At 50.1% G+C, this 18512-nt stretch overlaps 1 protein-coding gene and 1 pseudogene across 1 annotated transcript; both read right to left on the bottom strand.

Moving 5' to 3' along the window:
• The window catches only part of LOC103083658 (heat shock transcription factor, X-linked pseudogene), a 2088-nt pseudogene extending 1455 nt beyond the window's left edge, over positions 1–633 (bottom strand).
• A 1745-nt stretch (positions 634–2378) lies between these two features.
• On the bottom strand, positions 2379–17139 carry TMEM185A (transmembrane protein 185A; the record flags this gene model as incomplete). The annotated part of the gene is made up of 6 exons (XM_007470168.1): positions 2379–4013; positions 5187–5310; positions 6158–6334; positions 9496–9579; positions 14572–14779; positions 16958–17139. Coding segments are annotated over 6 exons (1020 nt in total), but the record flags the coding sequence as incomplete, so codon positions are not given.
• Between the last annotated feature and the right edge of the window lie 1373 nt (positions 17140–18512).

Raw genomic sequence — 18512 nt, 5'->3', positions numbered from 1 at the left:
ACCCCACCCCCACCCCCACCCCCGGGCCCAGCGGCTCAGCCCCTGGGGAGGGCTCCTCCCCCCCCAGCCGTCCCCCACCCTCCTTACCTCGCTCAGGACGTGGGCGGGCCGCTCCTCCGTGGACAGGTTGGGCACGCAGAGGGACGTGTGCATCTCCTGGTACACTTTGCTGAATCCATAGCGCTTAAGCTGGCGAATGAAGTTCTTCATACGTTCTGTCTTGAACACCTTGCCCAGGCCGTCCCTGTCCAAAACCTCCTTTTGAAACAGCGGCCTGTTGATGCCTATGCAAGTCCCGTCTTCATTCCAACAAATGGATTCAAAGCCACTGCTGTTGACGATCGCCCACAGCTTCCTGGGAAAGGGGTGGACGAGCAGGCTGCCTTCCCACGCGGCCTCGCAGGCGGTGCGAGGCCTTTTCAACAAAGGCTCTTCGGTCAAATCCTGGAAAGCGGCTTCTCCAGGCAGCAGCCTGAGGTCGGGGTGCCCCGCGGGCACGGGCTGGGCCAGGGCGAGGGACTGGGGGGTGCAGCTCCCTGAGCCGAGGGCCGGAGCCGCTGTGTCGGGAGGAAGAGGCGCCTTGCCGAAGCCGGGCGCCCTGCCCGCGGCGGGGCCCTTCTCGTCCGCAGCCATGCGGAGCGCGGCGTGTCCCTCCGCCACGGAAACGGGACAGTGCAGCGCGGCCGGCAGCACCCTGGGCTCAGACTCCCGCTCAGCCCCTCACAGAAGTGCTCAGGTTGCTCGGGGGTGACATCACAGCCCAGCCAGGAAGTGACATCATAAAGGGCAGGCCCGCCAGCATGGCAGCCTCCTGCTTCACGCCCGTCATCGCAGGGGGCACGAAGACACCCGTGCACGGGTGCAGAGCCACAGGCCGAGCACTCGTGCAAACCGGGCACGGCCTTCTGGTCCCGGAGCCCCCGGGCCAGGCGGACGTGCACGGACCCACGTGTGACCCACGAGGTCAGAGGTCCTCGTCTGTGTCCACTGGCCTTCAGGGCCGTGCACAGCACCCATGATTTCAAGCGCGAGCAACGTCCGAGATGGGGCCCACGGTCAAGGGCGCAGGCACCCTGCCATTTCGGCACCGTCACAGGCCATGCAGCTGGTCCTCCACAGAGACCCTCTCCAGGCCCTGCCGTCGGCCCACAGGAGGTGCAGGGCAGGGGCTGCAGTGGTGATGGGTGAGCTCCTGGGCACAGAGGAGGTCAGGCCGCTGTCCCCTGCGGCTCCTCAGCCTGCACGTGTCCACCCCAGGCTGGTCCCATTCTGCACACCTAGTCTCCCATCACCCGGGACGGGGCGGTCGCCCTGAGCCTTCACCCACGGTGCGGCTCACTTTCCACCGACCGCTGTCCACGGGACCCCCGTCTGGGTTTGCCCAGGCCGTGAGTGCTGCCATCCTGCTCTGGGGCCTGCTGCTCGGACATCAGACAGGCGGCCATGCACAACCGCCCGTCTGGCACGTTCTCCCCATGTGCGCGGCCACCTCCACTGATGCCCCGCACCCTACTCCGGTCACGGGCTCGAGGATCTTCCTGAGATTTTCACGACCCAGAAACGCCTCCAAACCCAATACGTCACCTTCCCACAGTCCAGGCGCCCAGCCCAGTGGGTGAGAGCGAGGGCTCGGCCAGAAGATGCCAAGGCCGGCACCACAGACCTGCTGATCCCCAGCTGCCTGGCTCACGCCCTCAGAGCCTCTGCTTTTCCCCACGAGGATACTCGTAGGAGCACGTGCTTCATGGGGTCCTGAGGACTCAGGGGGACATACAGCAGGAGGCAAGGTACCTGCCACTTAACCCACAGCTACCGTGGTTATGGGGAAGCGTGCCGTCTCACATTAAGTTTGAATCTAAGGAGCTTAAGCAACGGTCCATCAGTGGCCCTTGGCTACCTGCAGGAAGCCTTCCATCACCAGCAAAAGGTGGCCTTCCTTGTCGATTCTTGTAAACCATGGGCTGAAACGCCACCTGAGTTAACTGTCTCTAGAGAGAGCTAGGGTGAGCTACACAGAAATCACAGTGCATTTTGCATAGATGTAAGTGGTACTCGGTGCCCACGTGACTGGGCAATGCCTCAGGACCACTGAAAAGCCGAGCTCCACTTTAGAATGTCTGGGAACTCGCAAACACTCTCGGGCACCTCCCCAGCTGTCAGCATTGTGGCCGTGTGCTCCCCTGCCAACAGCTGAATCCCTGGGCCTCCCGCTTTCCTCTCTGTAGTGCATATTCTGGCTGTCCCTGGAGACTCCTGAGAGATGCTCACCCACCCCTGCTCCCCTCGGCTGCTGGTGGCAGCTCAAGGTTCCCTTTTGTGCTCGCTGACAGGACTTCCAGCATCCTGGACCATATCCAAATTAAGACCCGCACAGTGCACATGGAAAATGATGAACCAGTTTATTGAACAGCTAAAGGGGAAAAAAAGTGTGGATTGGGCTACATTTGCTATACACCAAGCAGGAAAGTTGGCACCATTCCAACTGTCCCCCTTCAGACAGCACAGGCTTCCTACAGGCTGGTGCCAGGGCGGAGCGGTGGGCACGGTGAATGTCAGCGGAGCCCGGTTTAGACAAGATAGCAGCTGCCCCCTCTCCCCCTCTCCCCTGCTCCCAGGTGACAATGCCAGGGCTCCTTTTACCTTCTTTTACTCACGGCCTGCTTGCTCCCATCGCATCTGCTTTCTTCCCTCTGACTTGTGGCTGTACCCCCAGCTCCTGGAGTCGTGGTCCTCCTAGCTAAAAGCATGGGCCTAGCTTGGGGGCAGACACAAAGCCCCAGACCTCAACGCGCACACTCTGACGGCCATTTTTAGTCTCGGCACCCTTCTCCAGTGTTCCAGTTTCCAGTCGTGCTTTATGGCTTTCTGCAAGTCAGTATTCCCAGCATGTTAGAAAAAAGCACAGTTTCTTGCTTATTGTGGCTGTTCTGGCAGTAGCAGCTACTATGTATGTGGAGAAACTGAAGGGGAAATGGCAATGTCCCATGAAGGGGTGGTACCCCAATGGGCAGGACGGGGGCGCCACTGGCCTCTACTTCTGCAACAGAACACGTATGTCTTCAGTACAAGCTTGTAAAAAAATACTTTAACAGAATATACTGTACAGAACTAGGATTTAACACGGTATATTACAACGCTAAAATATTTGTATAAATACTATACAGGCACGGAGTCACTCCATTAGAAAGGGCTCACCAATGGGGCCAGTAAAAACCCAGAGAGAAAACGACGTCCACGGCAGGAGCATGGCCAGCTGAGGCAGCATGGGTGCACACGGGGCCCAAGGCCTAGTCACAGTCCCCTAACTATGCCACAACAGGGGCATCTGAGCTACGCGGCCAGGCCGGCCTGGTTCAAAAATACATTTTTCAATAACACTTTTGATGGGAATTTACACACTTTGAAAACCAGCTGTGTAGCAATTCCTGCTCAGGCCTAATCAGCCATCCAGGATGGCTCCAAGCCAGCTCCACAGGCACCTGCCCGGGGGAAATCACTTCTTCCCTCTCCACAGGCTCCCTCCATCAGATCCACAGCGGCTGACACGCACCCCACACCATGCTGCGTGTTCCAGGCACCTGTCACCTGCGTGTCCTGTCGCGGTGAGTCATTGGTAGGCATTGAGTGCAAACAAGGCATGAGATGGAAGTCCCCGGAGACCCAGCTCCAGCTCCAGTTCTGGGGGTGGGGGAGGTGAACGGAGAGGCAGAGGAAGGCGGAAGAGAGTGCGGGCCAGGTCCACTCACGATCTGCCCCGGGAGGGGCTGTCTAATCTGGCATTTCGATATTTAATTTGGGAGGTGGGAGGACATACTTTCCAGGGCTCTGGGTGATAACCACCCTGGTCTTCTTTCGAAACATAGGAGCAATCTTAGGAGGTTCTGGAACTGGCGTTTCTTCAGTTTCCTCATTACCTTCACGGTGGAGGTCGTAGGAAATGTTTCCATATTCTCTCAAAAATGGGCAGATTTCAAGCAGAAACTGACAGAAATCCTTGCGAATCCCAAACCACCCTGAAAAGGAAGAAATGTACTTTCTCAAACACTAGTCTCCATTGAATTTCAGGTTACTTTTCTTTCATGAATGAGAACTTTTCCTTGTACACTGTAGTGCTTTATCCTGATGTCTTGGGAATGAAGCCTGAGCAAGGCCTCAATACCAAATAAGGGTAAGAAGGAAGCCCTGCAGCTCTGCGGCTCTGCAGGTGGCAGTCCTGGACTGGCAGCTACCAGATGTCTCCCTGGGGCCTGTTAGGGATGTGATCTTGGGCCCCGGCCCACACCTCCTGAACCAGAAACTGTGGCGGGGTGGCAGGGGGGCAGTCCTGGAATTCTGATGGGTCCTCCAGTATGCGAACTACTGCTCTCACGGGCCCAAATATCTGCGGTGTCTGGACTATGTCAACATCCTCCAGTCTTCCCAGCCCAGAAGAAACACGTGTGTGACAAAGAATGTCACCCAAGAAAAGGATCTCCATCACCCTCTGGAGTCCGGGAAGATGGCAGGCGTGTGTTGGTCCAGGCCTCAAAGCTCCTTCTCCAAGGCCCGTTCTTCTGGTCTGGGTACCACTAAACCGTCAGCTCTGTGCTGGCTCTCCTGGGGCAAAACCCCCGGTGGCATTAGTTCCCAGAAGGGCGTGCTCTGGGGCTACATGCAAAGGAGCTCAAAGTCTAGTGAGGAGGGGGCCCTCACCAAAGAGCACTTCAGAATGGGCTGCCACAGCACACAGGTGGAGGGGGAGAGAGAGAAGCCGGGCACCACTGACAAGACTTGGAGACCTCAGGAATGACGCTGGCAAGAGCGAGGACAAAACAGACACCGGGAGGATGCTCAGGGTTTGGTAGATAATGTGGATTTTCATCTCATCCTCAGGAGCCCCTGGGCAAAAGGAATCTTGGTCCCGGTGTTGCAGCGGAGGGGATGGGCTCAGAGAGGCTGCCGGCCGTGCTCAGGCCTCCCTCCGGTCATAGGGCCACGAAAGCAAGGCTGGCGGCACGCGCTTCCCCTGGAGGATTCCAGGCCTTCTTCAGTCCTACCTCTCCCGGGGAAACCCCCTGATTGGGGTCCTTAGGCTCGTCTTGTCATAAAGCGGGGCCACATACACACACACACAGCCACGCATCAGGCACACAGACACACACGCGCACACACACGGTTCAAGCGCTTCGGAAATGCTGCGTACATACAGTGGTTTCCGCCTTTCTGCCCGAATGTGGTTGCCATGAGAGTGATCAAGGAAAGCCACAGCGGGACAAATATCGGGACACAAGAGAACGCGTTGTGGCCGTCTAGCTTGTGAACCAGCAGGATCTAAAGAAAGAGAAACAGTTGAGGTTCTGTCGATGGAGCATCTGAAAACAGACCCTCTCTGAAGCCAGACTGCACTGCCCCTCCCTCGTCAGGTCTCATAAGGGGGAAGTTCGCTCCACAGGAGGCAACAGTAACCCTCCATTCTGGGGGAAAGGACAAGATGAGCTTTCATATGGCTCTTCAGGACCAAGCAAGGTCCATCCACCTACAACATTTCCAACATCAGGATTGTTCTGGGAAAGTCTTGCTGCTGTGTTTGTGGAGGAGTCAACAGTGCCCACTCTATAATTCTCCACAGGGCTCAAATACAAAAATACCACATCCAACTTTCTCTTTCTAGAAGACAACAAATCGGGGCTTCCCTGGTGGCGCAGCGGTTGAGAGTCTGCCTGCTAATGCAGGGGACATGGGTTCGTGCCCTGGTCTGGGAAGATCCCACGTGCCGCGGAGCAACTAGGCCCGTGGGCCACAACTGCTGAGCCTGCGCGTCTGGAGCCTGTGCTCCACAACGGGAGAGGCCGCAGCAGTGAGAGGCCCGCGCACTGCGATGAAGAGTGGCCCCTGCTTGCCGCAACTAGGGAAAGCCCTTGCACGGAAATGAAGACCCAACACAGCCCAAAATAAATAAATAAATTAATTAATTAATTAAAAAAAATAGAAGCTGACAAATCAATACATTCAGATGCGTGGTGGCTAGAAAGGTACACTTCTCACTGCCAGCCCCCAGGCCCCCAAAGAAAGGCCGCTCCGACTGTCCTGTGGTCCTCTGTTGGCAGGCTCGCCCGGGGAGCTGCTGTGCTGGGGAAGCGCAGGCTGCTGGGCCTCAAGAGTTCTGTCGAAAGCTTACCTCAAAAGTAAGGAGTGGCACGACAATGGTCATCCAGCTCAGCGCCATGGTGATGTGTGTCCTCCGCTGCTCCGCGATCACATCCATGGAGCGCAGGAACAGCACGGACCACACGATGTAGTAGAGGACCACCAGGCACAGAAAAGACATGAGAATCCACAGGGGGACACACACGACCTGAGGGGAGGAGGAGAGAAGAAAGGTCTTTAGGGTAGGCAGAGCCAGCTCCTTCCTGGATCTCTGCGCTTAAGACGGTGCCAGGCCTGGATGGGGCCAGCGTGGGAAGAGGACCCGCTGCTCAGTGTTGGGGTTGCCGTTGCCCCGGCAGCCCTCAGGGTGACGGGACTCGCGGCCACTGACCTGAGGCGTGAGCTCGCTCAGCGGGCCCCAGGCTCTGCCCGCCTCCCCTCTACCCGCGCCCTGGCTCACCCGGACATCCCCTCTTCCCAGTCATTTCCCATCCTGCCAGAGGCACTGTGGCCAAAGGCTCCTTGGCAACCCGGGCTGCACAGGGGGCCCAGGCCCTCCATGAACTTGCAAGTCGAGGCTGGGAGGCTTCCGCCACTCGGTCTCCACTGCCTCGCCCAGGTGGGTTCTGTGTCAGTTGCTGTCATACCAAAAAGAGCTTGTTTCACCCTCACACACAAGCCCACACGATGAGCCCTGGGGGCCTCAGCAGGCTCCTCCCGTGTGACCTTTTCTCCCTTCTGCATGGCCCCCTTGGGTACATCTGTTGTCCCTTTGTCTTCTCTTACAAAACAGTAAAATTGACTGTTATCCTTTGGTGTCCAGTTCTATGACTTTTCACGCACACACGTATAGATCTGTGGAGCCTCGGGCGGGACACAGGACAGCTCCTTCACCCTGCCAGACTCCCTCGTGCTCTCCCATCACTGTGTCACCCCCTCGCCCCACCCATAACCCCCGGCAGCCACTGCTCTGTCCTCTATCACGACACTTTTGTCTCTTCAAGAACGTGATGGAGATGGACTCATACAGCATGTAACCATCTGAGGCTCCCTTCTCCCAATCAGCAGAACATCTCTGAGATGCCTGCAGGTTGTTGCATGTATCTACACGTCACTCCTTTTCATTGCTGAGCGCTGTTCCACTGGACGGATGCACCCCAGCCTGCTATCCAGTCACCCTGGGAAGGAGATGTTGGTGCTTTCCCGCTTTTGGCTATTGCAAATAAGGTTGCTATAAACATCTGTGCCCAGGTTTCTGTGTGGCTGTACATTTACATTTCTCCAGGGGAAACACCCAGGATTGGTACTGCTAGGTCACATGGTAACTCCATGTTTAATTTATAAGAAATTGCCAAGCCGTTTTCCAGAGCATCTACCCAGTTTGGCATTTTTACCAGCGACGGGCGAGGGTCCGGGTCCCTCGGGTCTGCCCCAGCACTTGGTATTGTGGTTCTTATCTTTGCCATTTTGATGAGTGTGCTGTGGTACCTCATCCTGGTTTTTATTTGCTTTTCCCGAATGGGTAATGATGTCCTTTTCATGTGCTTATTCGCCATATGTCTATCTTCTTTGTGAATAGTCGGTTCAAGTCTTTTGTCAATTTTAAAATTAGGTTGTTGAGCTTTTAGAGCTTTGAGAGTTCTTTAGATGCTTTGGATACATGTCCTTGGTTAGACATCGGCTTTGCAAATATTTTATCCTGGTCTGTGACCTGTCTTTTCATTAATTTCATTTTAATTTTGAGCTTCTTTTATAGACCATGTTGTTGGTGCCACTTCCGGGAACTCTTCACCTAACTCCAGATCCCTGAGATTTTTCTCCTATGTTTTCTTCTAACAGTTCTTTAGTTTTTACCTCTCATTTTTAGACCCAGGACTTGAGTTGGTATATGAGTTTTAATCCTCCTGAGGAGCTGAGAGCTCCTGACTGCACGTTTGCTGTGCACAGCTTCCCCTTATGTCCCTCCTCCTAAAGCATGTCTGGGAACAGACTCACTTAGAGGCCTGGCCCTCGTGGGTGGAATGTTAGCGACCAGCCTCACCTGGTTTTTCTTGAACACTGTGGGAAACCTGCAATCTGGCTGCTTCATCTGCTGGGACTTGCACAGGATTGGGGCTGGAAAAATTCCTCTGTTCATCTATAGAAAACATGCACAATTCCTAATCTTTTTTTTTTTTTCTGATTTCACCTTACACTAAAATTTTGGTCTTACCCAGATTTGTTTCCTCTGTGGCACAACAGAAAGCTCTGAACCCAATTATTGTTCTCTAGACACAGCACCCTGAAGATGTAAGATGGGTGCCTGAACAGTATTTTTTATTATGAATGTTTCATCAAAGACTTTAGGCAGAAGGGATGGATCTTGTCTTTATTCACTAGAAAGGTAACTTATGTTCCCTTATTTTCTTCCTTGTCGCCAAATGAATATTTTCTTTTTTTAACTATATTTTTTACCTTTGTTCTTTTTTTTTTTTTAAAGGTAAACCATGTTAATCACAGACAATGTCTTATGTACAAAAGTACACATCAAGCAGGGTGGGGCCGGGGAGAAAACCGCAAAGCCTGGCAAGACGTCGCCTCCCAGAGGCAAGATAATTCTTGTACCTTTGGTCTCACCTTCATTCTATGCGTTACTAGTTGAAACCGTACTGTTTTCTCTAATTTGCAGCTTGCCATGTATCTCTCTCTCTCCATCCATTCTTCTGTCTATCTATGCACAATCAGTTTTAACCGAACACCCATTCACGGAAGCAAGAGGTCACTCGCATGACTCAGACTTCACCCCTGGCAGGAGTGCAAACTGGCACAGCTTTTTTGAAAAGGGAGTTTGGCAGTGCAGTTTGTATTTCAAAATCTCAAAAAGTTCCCACCCTCTGGCCCAGTAATACTGTTTCTGTAGTCCTTCCTAGGAAAACAATGAAAAAAAAAAACAGGCAAAGATTTTTATGCACAAAATTATATGCTGCAGCATGATTTATAACTGTAAAACACCGGTAACAACTTCAATATTTGGAAATGAGGGGACAGTCTCGTAAATGTATTTGAAGAATATTTTGCATCAATTAAACTTGAAAAGTCATGCTTATAAGAACCTTTTATTGACATGTAAAAATGCTTATAATACAACATTAGAACAACAAAGCAGGATACCAAATTATACGTGCAGTATGATCTCAATTATCTTTATGAAACAATAAACCCCCAAACAAGGAAACAAAAAACACTAACCATGTTATCTCCCAGTGGATTATGGGTGATTATTATCCTATTACCTTCACTTGCCTGTCTTTTCCAACATTTCTACAATAAACACGAATAACTTTTATAATAAAAAGAAAAGTTTATTTAAGGATTTAAAAAGTTACATACAAGCCACGGCCAGTGGATGATCTTGTCCAGTCTTAAGGCAATGAATATGAACTGGAGAATGTTGACAGAACACAGGATTTCTAACTAAAAATGAAGAGAAGAATCAGTTAAACAAAATAACGGTTGCATTCAACACCACAATTGTTTGGCTGACACACTAAAAGGCAATGCAAATTATAATGCAGCAAAAGTTTTATTATGTCAAGTTGCAACCTCCTGATTTTCAGCACCGGAGGAGCAAAGCAGTGCTGTGTCAAGGAGAAACCTGGCCCTGGCCTTGTGCCTCGTCCTCTGCTCAGTGGCTGCTCGGCCCTTTATGCTCATCCAGGCAATGACCTGTTTCCAGGCTCGCGATCTGCAGAGACGCAATCTCCGGTGGTCTCCCCCAGCTTCCTTTCTGCGCCTACCCACAAACATCTCTGTTCTTAATCAACCCTGTACTGCTTTCTTCTTGTACCTGGAACTCAGCCTGTATCCCACCCCTTCCTTTCTGGCTCCTCAAGGACCCTGTCACATCAAGACATCAATTATGGAGTCTGTATTGCATCTTTAACCCCGCCACTCCACGATCCTTCCCAGAAGCACAGAAACATGTTCAACTCATTCCCATTCAACACAAAATAACCCCAAACCATCAAGCTTTGTGAGACACACCTACGGCCACCCCTGCCACTCCAAGCTCCACCCACTGTGGCCCGGCCTCCACCCTCAGGACCACCCAGAAACTGCTTTCATCAAGGTCACCTGATCAGCTCTGCAGCATCGGACCACTTCAGCTGGCATCCTACTGGGCGTCTCTGCAGCGTGGGAGATTGCCCACCACTCCTCCCTCCTTCGAGGATCCCAGCGTGCAGTCTCACCATCCTCCTGGTCTCTGACACTTCCCTTTCATGTGCCTTTTCCTCTCCTTAAATGGTGATGCCCCCCAAAGCCTTAAACTCAGCCTCTCTCCCCACTGTAGAGACTCAGACACAAACACACGTGCTTTCACTCCCTCGCCCCGCCCTGGGGTGGGGAGCAGAGCCAGCCTCCACATCCCTGGCCTGCGCGACCTCCTACTGCTCGCTTCTCCAACCTGTCTCCACCTTGGCCTTCCTGCTGTGGCCCAGAGCCGACTCTCCCTGAGGCACTTCAGAGGAAGCCCTTCTCCCCCCTGAGTTCATTACCCCACCTCCCGCACCTTGCTGCCTTCACCCTGTCTCACCGGGAGCTACCGCCGCGGCCTGATTCCCCAAATTAGGACACAGGAGGGCAGCCCGCATTCTGTTTCCCACACCCTCGGGCTCAGGCACTTGGCCCTGTCCTCCACCGTGCAGACTTCTCTAGCATCCCTAGCCCGGACCCCATCCCGACTACTCCTGCTTCCTCGGGCCCTCGTGCTCCCGAATGCCCCGCAGGCGGCCCTCCTTCTGGCTGCAGTGCTCACTGCTCTTCAAAGGGCTCATCACTGCCCACAGGATGAAAGTCACAGGACGCCACGTGACCTGGCCCAGAGCTGCCCCAAAGTTCCCAGTTCCCAGGGCATTTAGCGACTCAGCAATTCTTTCTGAGGCCTCTGGGCCAAAAGAAACACCTAACAGTTCCACTGATTTAAGTCGTTAGATCTAAACTGAGTACTTATCCTAAGTAGCCATCTAAAAAAAATATTACCTCACGTTAACTGAAAGAAAAATATTATGTGTGTCCCATTCTTAACTAACGACAAGTAATTCCTAGTGGGACGTGTGTGCCTGTTGGCACTGCACCATTCCTCAAGACACTGCCACCCTCATCACCTGCTCTCCGTACGGATTTTTGCACAGTATTGCCTTCTCATCCCAGCAACTGCCAACAACTTAGACTCTTCCATGACACTATCGAAATGAATGTAGTGTGACCTAATAGTAAAGCCGTAAACTACATGGAGCTAGTAGTCGTAGGGTGTCCCTACAGATGTCAGGGATCACTGCTTTTCCCTCAGAAATGTCCGGTATCCCATGGTGCCCCTGTGAGCTCATTATGGTGTCCTGGGAAGCTCAGCAACGCCTTGAGGACTGAGGACTGGCCCTTACTCAGCCCAATCCCTCTATGCAGACCCCCTCCTCCCCTGCTCCCTCCTTTACACTTCATGCTCCAGGCATTTTTTTCTTTTTACTGTGGAAAAATACACATAATGTAAAACTTACCCTCTTTGTCTTGACCGTCTTTCAGGGTACAGTTTAATGGTGTTGAGTGCGTTCATTCATATTACCACATGACTGTGGCTGTGACACTGTCACCATGTTCCACCTCTAGGACTGTCTGCATCTTGCAAAACTGTGCTCCAGTCATATCTGAGTCACTGGTCCACTCAACATGACAGACTTTCTTCTGCATCTACGGCTGCTTATGTGTTACTTCCTCTGCCTGAAAAATACCATCCCCTTCCTACCTGCACAGGGCACCCTGGCTCACCTGGACTCCTCCTTCAGGGCTCTGGGGGAACCTAGCCCCAGTCACCCCCTAGCCAATGTAGGTACTCCTCCTGGGACACAAGAACCAGGAGGGAGCTCAACTCTTGGCATGTGCTTTCTTCTCGTAGGTAGATTGCCAAGAGTGTGACCACACTGCATTAGGAAAATACGGTTTCATGCCCAGTATAGTCCTAGCCCTCGTATATGCTTTTACTTTCTAAGAAACAAAGTTCCAAATTTTCAGTTTTCTTAAACCTCCTCCTCAGCTCTCATCTGACAGTATTTATAGAACTTTCTGAGTGCTTTTCAACCTGGGTAATGATGCTCACCTGCGGAAGAGCTAGGAAATGTGCAGGGGCCCTAATGGCTGTCACGATGACTTGAGGGAGCACCTCCGCTAGTGTTTAGTGGGCAGAGGTCAGGGATAAGTGTCCTGAAATGCAGGGCACAGTCCTGTGCAACAAAACATTTCCTATCCAAAACGCCAAGAGCACACCCAGCCCCACTGAGAAACACGGCCCCAAATAGGTAAAATCGAGAAGCTTTGATCTCAGTGATTTTGTTTAATGTAAGCTTTTACAAATGATTTTTAAAGCTTGGTTTTACTTCATTTTGCTCAGATAATAGAGAAAAATGCAAAGCAACAGAGGCACAAAGTAGACAGGTAAGTGTGACTGGGTGGAAATGGTGCCTCCAACTAATACAGGGAATACAGATTCAGGGGAAGTTGGATGAGTCTGGAGCTCGTGTAGAAATCGGAGTTTACAAATGCGAATTTAGGAAGTGAGAGAGCACGTACGTGGCAGCGGAGGCAGGAAGTGTGAACAAGATCATTCAGAGGAAGTGCACGCAGTGAGGACAGAAAACGCCCAGGACTAGAATCCTATGGAACAGCAACGTGCAAGGAGCGGACGGAGGAAGAATACTTCAGAGAAGGAGCTGAACGCAGGCAGAGGTGGCCAGACTGGTCGAGGGACCAGGGGTGTCAGGAGCTACAGCACGGCCAGCGGCCAGACAAGATGGGGGCTCAAGAGGCCCCTGGATGAGGCCCCGGGCCCCGGGGAGCGCGCGCCAGAGCAGGGAATGCGGGGTCCCTGCCGCACTGCTTCCCAGGGCCTTTCTGTGAGGAAGGAAGAGGCACGAGAGGCAAACAGAGGCCTGAGGGGGTATTGCTGCTGTTTTCTGTTTTCCCTTTCAGATGAGAGAGCGAGGTCGCCGGAGAGTGGACCAGTTCAAGAGCAAATTCTTGGAGGACCCGGCGGGGCAGAGGGTCTGAAGCGGGAGGGCAAGCGCAGGGAGGCTGGAGCAGGGCCCCAGGTCTCCTCTCCCTCCATGGCCGCCCGGACCAGGGCTGAGGGGTCGCTCTCCCCGTGCCAGGCACAGCCGCTCCTGTCGCTCAGGGCCCTGTTCCCAGTGGTGCCCCGGGGCCTGGCTCCATCACTCTCCCACTGTGGGTGCCTCCCTCGCCAGGTTCACGTGCCCTGAGCTGCCACCCACCAGTTCCCACTCTCCCTTCTGACCAACTGCGGTCTTCTTCCTCCGCTCTCGACCCACGCAGCTCAACACGGCATCCACAGTGTCCAGTTTCCCCCCTCGAGCCATTCTGGACCTGGCTGTGGGCCCTCAGCTTCTGGGCAGTTCGGCGCACGGGCTTTGGAGTCGGGCTGCCTGCAATGGAATCCTGGCCCTGCCCCTGGATAAGAGGCCAGGAACAAATAATTCCCTACCCTTTCTGGAAACCAGGGGTAGCAAGTGCAGCCACGTCACGGGATTGTTGCAGATCTTCAATGAGATCCTACTGCATGGAAGCGTCCAGCCCCAGGCCTGGTACACAGCAAGTGGTCAGTAAATATTATCTGCTATTATTTTCATTACTACTATTAGCATTGCTAGGATCGCTTTTTCATTCGTGTGTGTATCCCTTACGTTTAGGCCAAGAGGGCTTGGCGTATAGTAAATACTTGATAAATGCTTACTAAATGAACATATAGGCCCATCAGGATAAGCTAACCAGGGAGCAGACAAAGTGCTGGTCATGGGGTCTGAGGTGCTGTGCTGGTTAGTTTTACACGTCAGCTTGGCTGGGCTGTAGTACCCGGTCATTTAACCAAACTATAATTTAGGTATTGCTGTAAGGGTACTGACTTTAAGAAAAGGAGATTTCCCTCGATGATGTGCGTAGGTCTCATCCAATCAGTTAAAAGGCCTGAAGAGCAAGAACTGAGGTTTCCTGGAGAGGGAGATATCCTGCTGAGTCTCCAGCCCGCCAGCCTGCGCCATCAATTCCAGACTTGCCACCAGCTCCTTCAAATAAACCTCCTCGTGTGTATATCTATCTGCACATCTACATCTATATCCACGTCTACATCTATCCTACTGGTTCTGTTTCTCAGGAGAAGCTGGCTGATCCAGGTGGGCAGGGAAAGACGTGAAGCTGGAAGAAGCCTGACGGCCTCAGTGAAAAACCAGCGTTCTAAGTCCAGAAACAGAAACGTGATTATTTCCATCATCTTTCGTTTCCTTATGTACCATGATCTAGCGTTAGTGATCAACCTCTTCCCAACCAAGGACCAGAAGTCTCCATTACAATAACTGACCAAAAGATTTTGCTTTTTAAAACCTTCTTAAATATACGAAAGCTCACCTCCAGTGACCTGTCATGTCGAAAGCCCCAAACACAAGCTGCCACAGACACTGGGGAAACAAAGAAGAGCGGCATGAAGACCAGGAGCCAGAAGTGGCTGCCTCGCTCGATCCTGTCGCAGACCAGCACTTCAAACATCAGGAGCAGCAGGTGGATGCCCACCGCGATCAGCATCGCCTTGAACTCCACACATGTTTCCCCTTCTGCTCTGGAAAGGGACAGAAGGAGAAGAAAAACACCCTCAGTTTGGAGTCTCCATAACAAGCAAGCAGCTCAGGGCAAATACCAACTTATGTGGATACTAAGGACTGTATTTGTAAATTTAACAAAAGGCTAAGGAAAATCAGGTAGAAAGCTAAATCAACATTCCTCCTTAACAGGCAATCTTTCAAACATCAAAGAACTACTACAGGACGAGAAATGAACATTTACAACCAAACCAGACTTAGACTTTGAACGGAATAAAGATATTCTCAGAAGCAACAGCCAGTTATTATTTCCTGACAGTGCACATAAACACTCTGGTCCATAACTTTAAATTCAACTACTTCCAAGATTATTTAAGCTGATTGCTTCTACTGCTAAACACTGACAAATATCCCTGAAATCTCACGATCCCTGTCTCTCAGTGAATTAAAAACCATGTAAATCACATTTCATGCGATACTATCAAAATAGCTCTAGTTTTATGAATAAGTGTGTCGTGCGCTATATTTCAAGAAAATACAGTAACTGTTGTTAGGTGCTATTTTAAAATGCAAATAAAATTGTGAACGCCTTTTTATTTTCCTTTCTATTCCATTAGGATGAATTGACACCTGCAGATGATAAAGAAGAGCCATTAAAACTGTTCTTTAAATCAGTTAAAGCTGCTTAAGGATCATGCTTGGACTTAATAGGTTAACAATTAAAAAAATAATAAGGCCACCAATCAGGAAAATGCTTAACAATGCATTTGCAAGGCTGACTGTGCTTCATTCAAAATATAGATGAACATTTGTGATGTGTCATGTTGGTGATAAATACTTGTAAGTTTAGGACACAGAGAAAATGAGGTCAGTGGTTATTTCTATAGGACCCAACAATGTTCCATTGGACAGTACTGACACTAGAATGACCATGTCTGTACATTCAGGACATTCAGCTACGCACATACAATTCCTTTTCTTAAGGGAATCTTGAAAGGAATCTTAAATGTAACCAACAGAGAAAAGCCCAGACAGCTTCTAAATAACTAGTGGAACTTAAAATGTTTAGCTATGTAACTTTTCATTCTTTGAGTAGCAAACATTAGATATCTGAAAATGCCTCATAAAAAATAAAAGATTTATGGCCACACAGGTAAGCTTAAAAAAGAAAAACCTAAGAACTTAAAAAATATAAGCTACACATGAATGTCCCCCATCTGCCAGGGCTCTTTGTGTAGCTATTTTCAAGTTCTTAGACACGTATGCGGTAACATATTTTACTCGATCTAAATCTCATTTTTAAAGTTCATAACAAAGATTTAAACAAGTTGAGATGGTCCCCACTTCTACACTTTTCTCACATGAGCAGCTGCACGTGTCCCCCTCTTCTCTCCCCACCTGCCTACCCGGCATTTCTTCACTCCTCATCTTCCTGGTGATGGTTTAGAATAGCCCCTCACTCTCAAGTCCCCCTTTCTCCTTTCCAAAGTTCCAAACTTTGTGAGGGAGAGCAGAGAGACTCTTGTGGGCCCCAGCAGCACCAGGCTGCACACTGGACTGAGCTCACGACAGGAACTTGGACCAGAAGAAGACCGTCCAAGAAGAAAGGCGTGAGGGAAGAGGGGGGTGAAGGTAAAGGGTACGCCTCTGCCCGGCCCCCAAGGCTCTGCTCTCCTTCACGGTGTCTGGGGCTCCCCTTTTCCTGTCTCAGGACCTAACTTTCCTGGCCGAGCTGCCTCCGCCACACTAACAGTCCTAAAACCCCAGGACTAGGAGACTGGGACAAGGGCAGACCCAGTTCCGGGACTGAGTGGAGAAGGATGGACCCCTGATGGCCAAAAGCTAGAACTGTGGTTTGTAGAATTGCTGCTACAAACGTGATGGTTTTATACGTCCTTGTCTAGCATATGGTATAACAGTTCTATATCTTGGATGCATGTTAGATTACTTAAACTTTTGTAGGCTGGTTAGGAACTTAAGCACCTAAAATAACAGTGCATTTGTTAAAAAGTGGATATCAAACACTTAATTTTTAAAAACTTAGAACAGAACTCAGCTTGCCTATATTACAGTTCTTATAAAACCTCAGAGAGGTAGAAAAGAAAATAGTCCTGACTTTTGATAAAGTGAAAAACAAGATACTGTCCCCCCACCCCCGCTCAGAGTAGAGACCAAAAGGTTTTATAAAGCAGTATTACCGATATTGGGGATTTCGTGCCCAGACTCCAGTTCCAACCGAGGCTCCAACAATGACCATTAACTTCCACAGCCATATTGGAGCAAAGACAGCCCAGTAACTCCACTGAATGATGCCATCCAGACGAAGGGCCAGCAACACAGAGAACAGCAACAGACAGGCATAGATGAGGAATTTACTAGGAGAAAAGCAAAGTGATTAAAGAGGACTCACATTTACAAATATGTGACATTAAAATGAGGAGTAATAACAGCATTGCTTTTTAGCACATGAAAAGAGTCATTAATTCAATAATCATATATCAAAAATTCTATGCAGAAGACATACTGCTGTTAGAGGATAAGACAAAGAAAAGGAAGACCAAAATCAGCTTCCTGCCTTCCAGGGCTTCCTGGTAGGAGGGAGTCCACACAGAAACATATACTTAAAACACAGCATGGCATGTGCCATAATGGTTCTATGGGTGGAGTGTGATGGCAGCCCAGAAGAAGAAATACGGATTCTGTCTGGGGGGACTGGGAAGCAGAGAGGTGATGACCCTGGAGCTGGTTCTGGAGGATACATGGAAAGCTGCCAGGCAGGAAAGGATATGAGCTGAGGAAGCATTCCAAGCAGAAGGAACTAGCCATCAAGACATGGAGACTGAAAAAAGTTGACAGGTTCAGGATATGGTCAAGTTCTGTCACTGACTAATTATTTGATTCTATTTTTAAACAGGTAGCCATCTGCCATATTCATATATAGTAATATTTTAGTATATATATTATCCTTTTTGTGACTGAATTATACATATAAACATACACTCATATTTCACATAAAAGGGACTTCATGAAGAGGATGTTTTTAAAATATTAATTAGAAATTACATTGTTGAGGACTTCTACTTCCTGCTTTGATACAGTAAGAGGGATGGAGTTTTCCTTCCCACCTTAAACAAGAAACTGGACAAAATATATGAAACAACAGTTTTCAGACAGTGAACAACAGGCAGTGAAGGACCATGATGGCAGAAAGAAAGAAAACAAAGGAGATAAACTCTATCAATGCCCCAGCTTACTGCCTGGAGGTAATTTCCAGACTGCAGTAAGGAGGCAGTTAAAACCCAACCCTATTGACAATTACATGAAATATAAATGGTCTAAATACCAATTAAAAGACAAAGATTGTCAGGCTGGATTTAAAACAGCAAGATAACTATATGCTATCTATAAGAAACCTACTTTATCTATCTACAAAGTGACAGACAGATAATAAGGACAGAAAAAGTTATACCAGGCAAACACTAACCAGAAGAAAGAGTGACTTTACTAATATCTGTTTTAGTCTTCTATTGCTGCTATAACAAATTACCACAAACTTAGCAGCTTAAAAGAATGCAAATTTATTATCTCAGAGCTGTGTGTGTCAGAAGTCCAGACAGGCTTAGTTGGTTTCTCTGCTCAGAGTCTCATAAATTAAATCAAGATGTCAGTTGACTGGGCTCTTCTCAGGTGACTCTGAGAAGAATCTGCTTCCAAGTTCATTCAGGTTGTTAGCATTCCTGTTTCTTGTGGTTG

The sequence above is a fragment of the Lipotes vexillifer genome, unplaced genomic scaffold (genome assembly GCF_000442215.2).
Source record: "Lipotes vexillifer unplaced genomic scaffold, Lipotes_vexillifer_v1.1 scaffold4150, whole genome shotgun sequence".
Classification (NCBI taxonomy): Eukaryota; Metazoa; Chordata; class Mammalia; order Artiodactyla; family Lipotidae; genus Lipotes; species Lipotes vexillifer.
The sequence above is the reverse complement of the archived record's forward strand: the minus strand, read 5'-3'. Positions and strand labels throughout refer to the sequence as shown.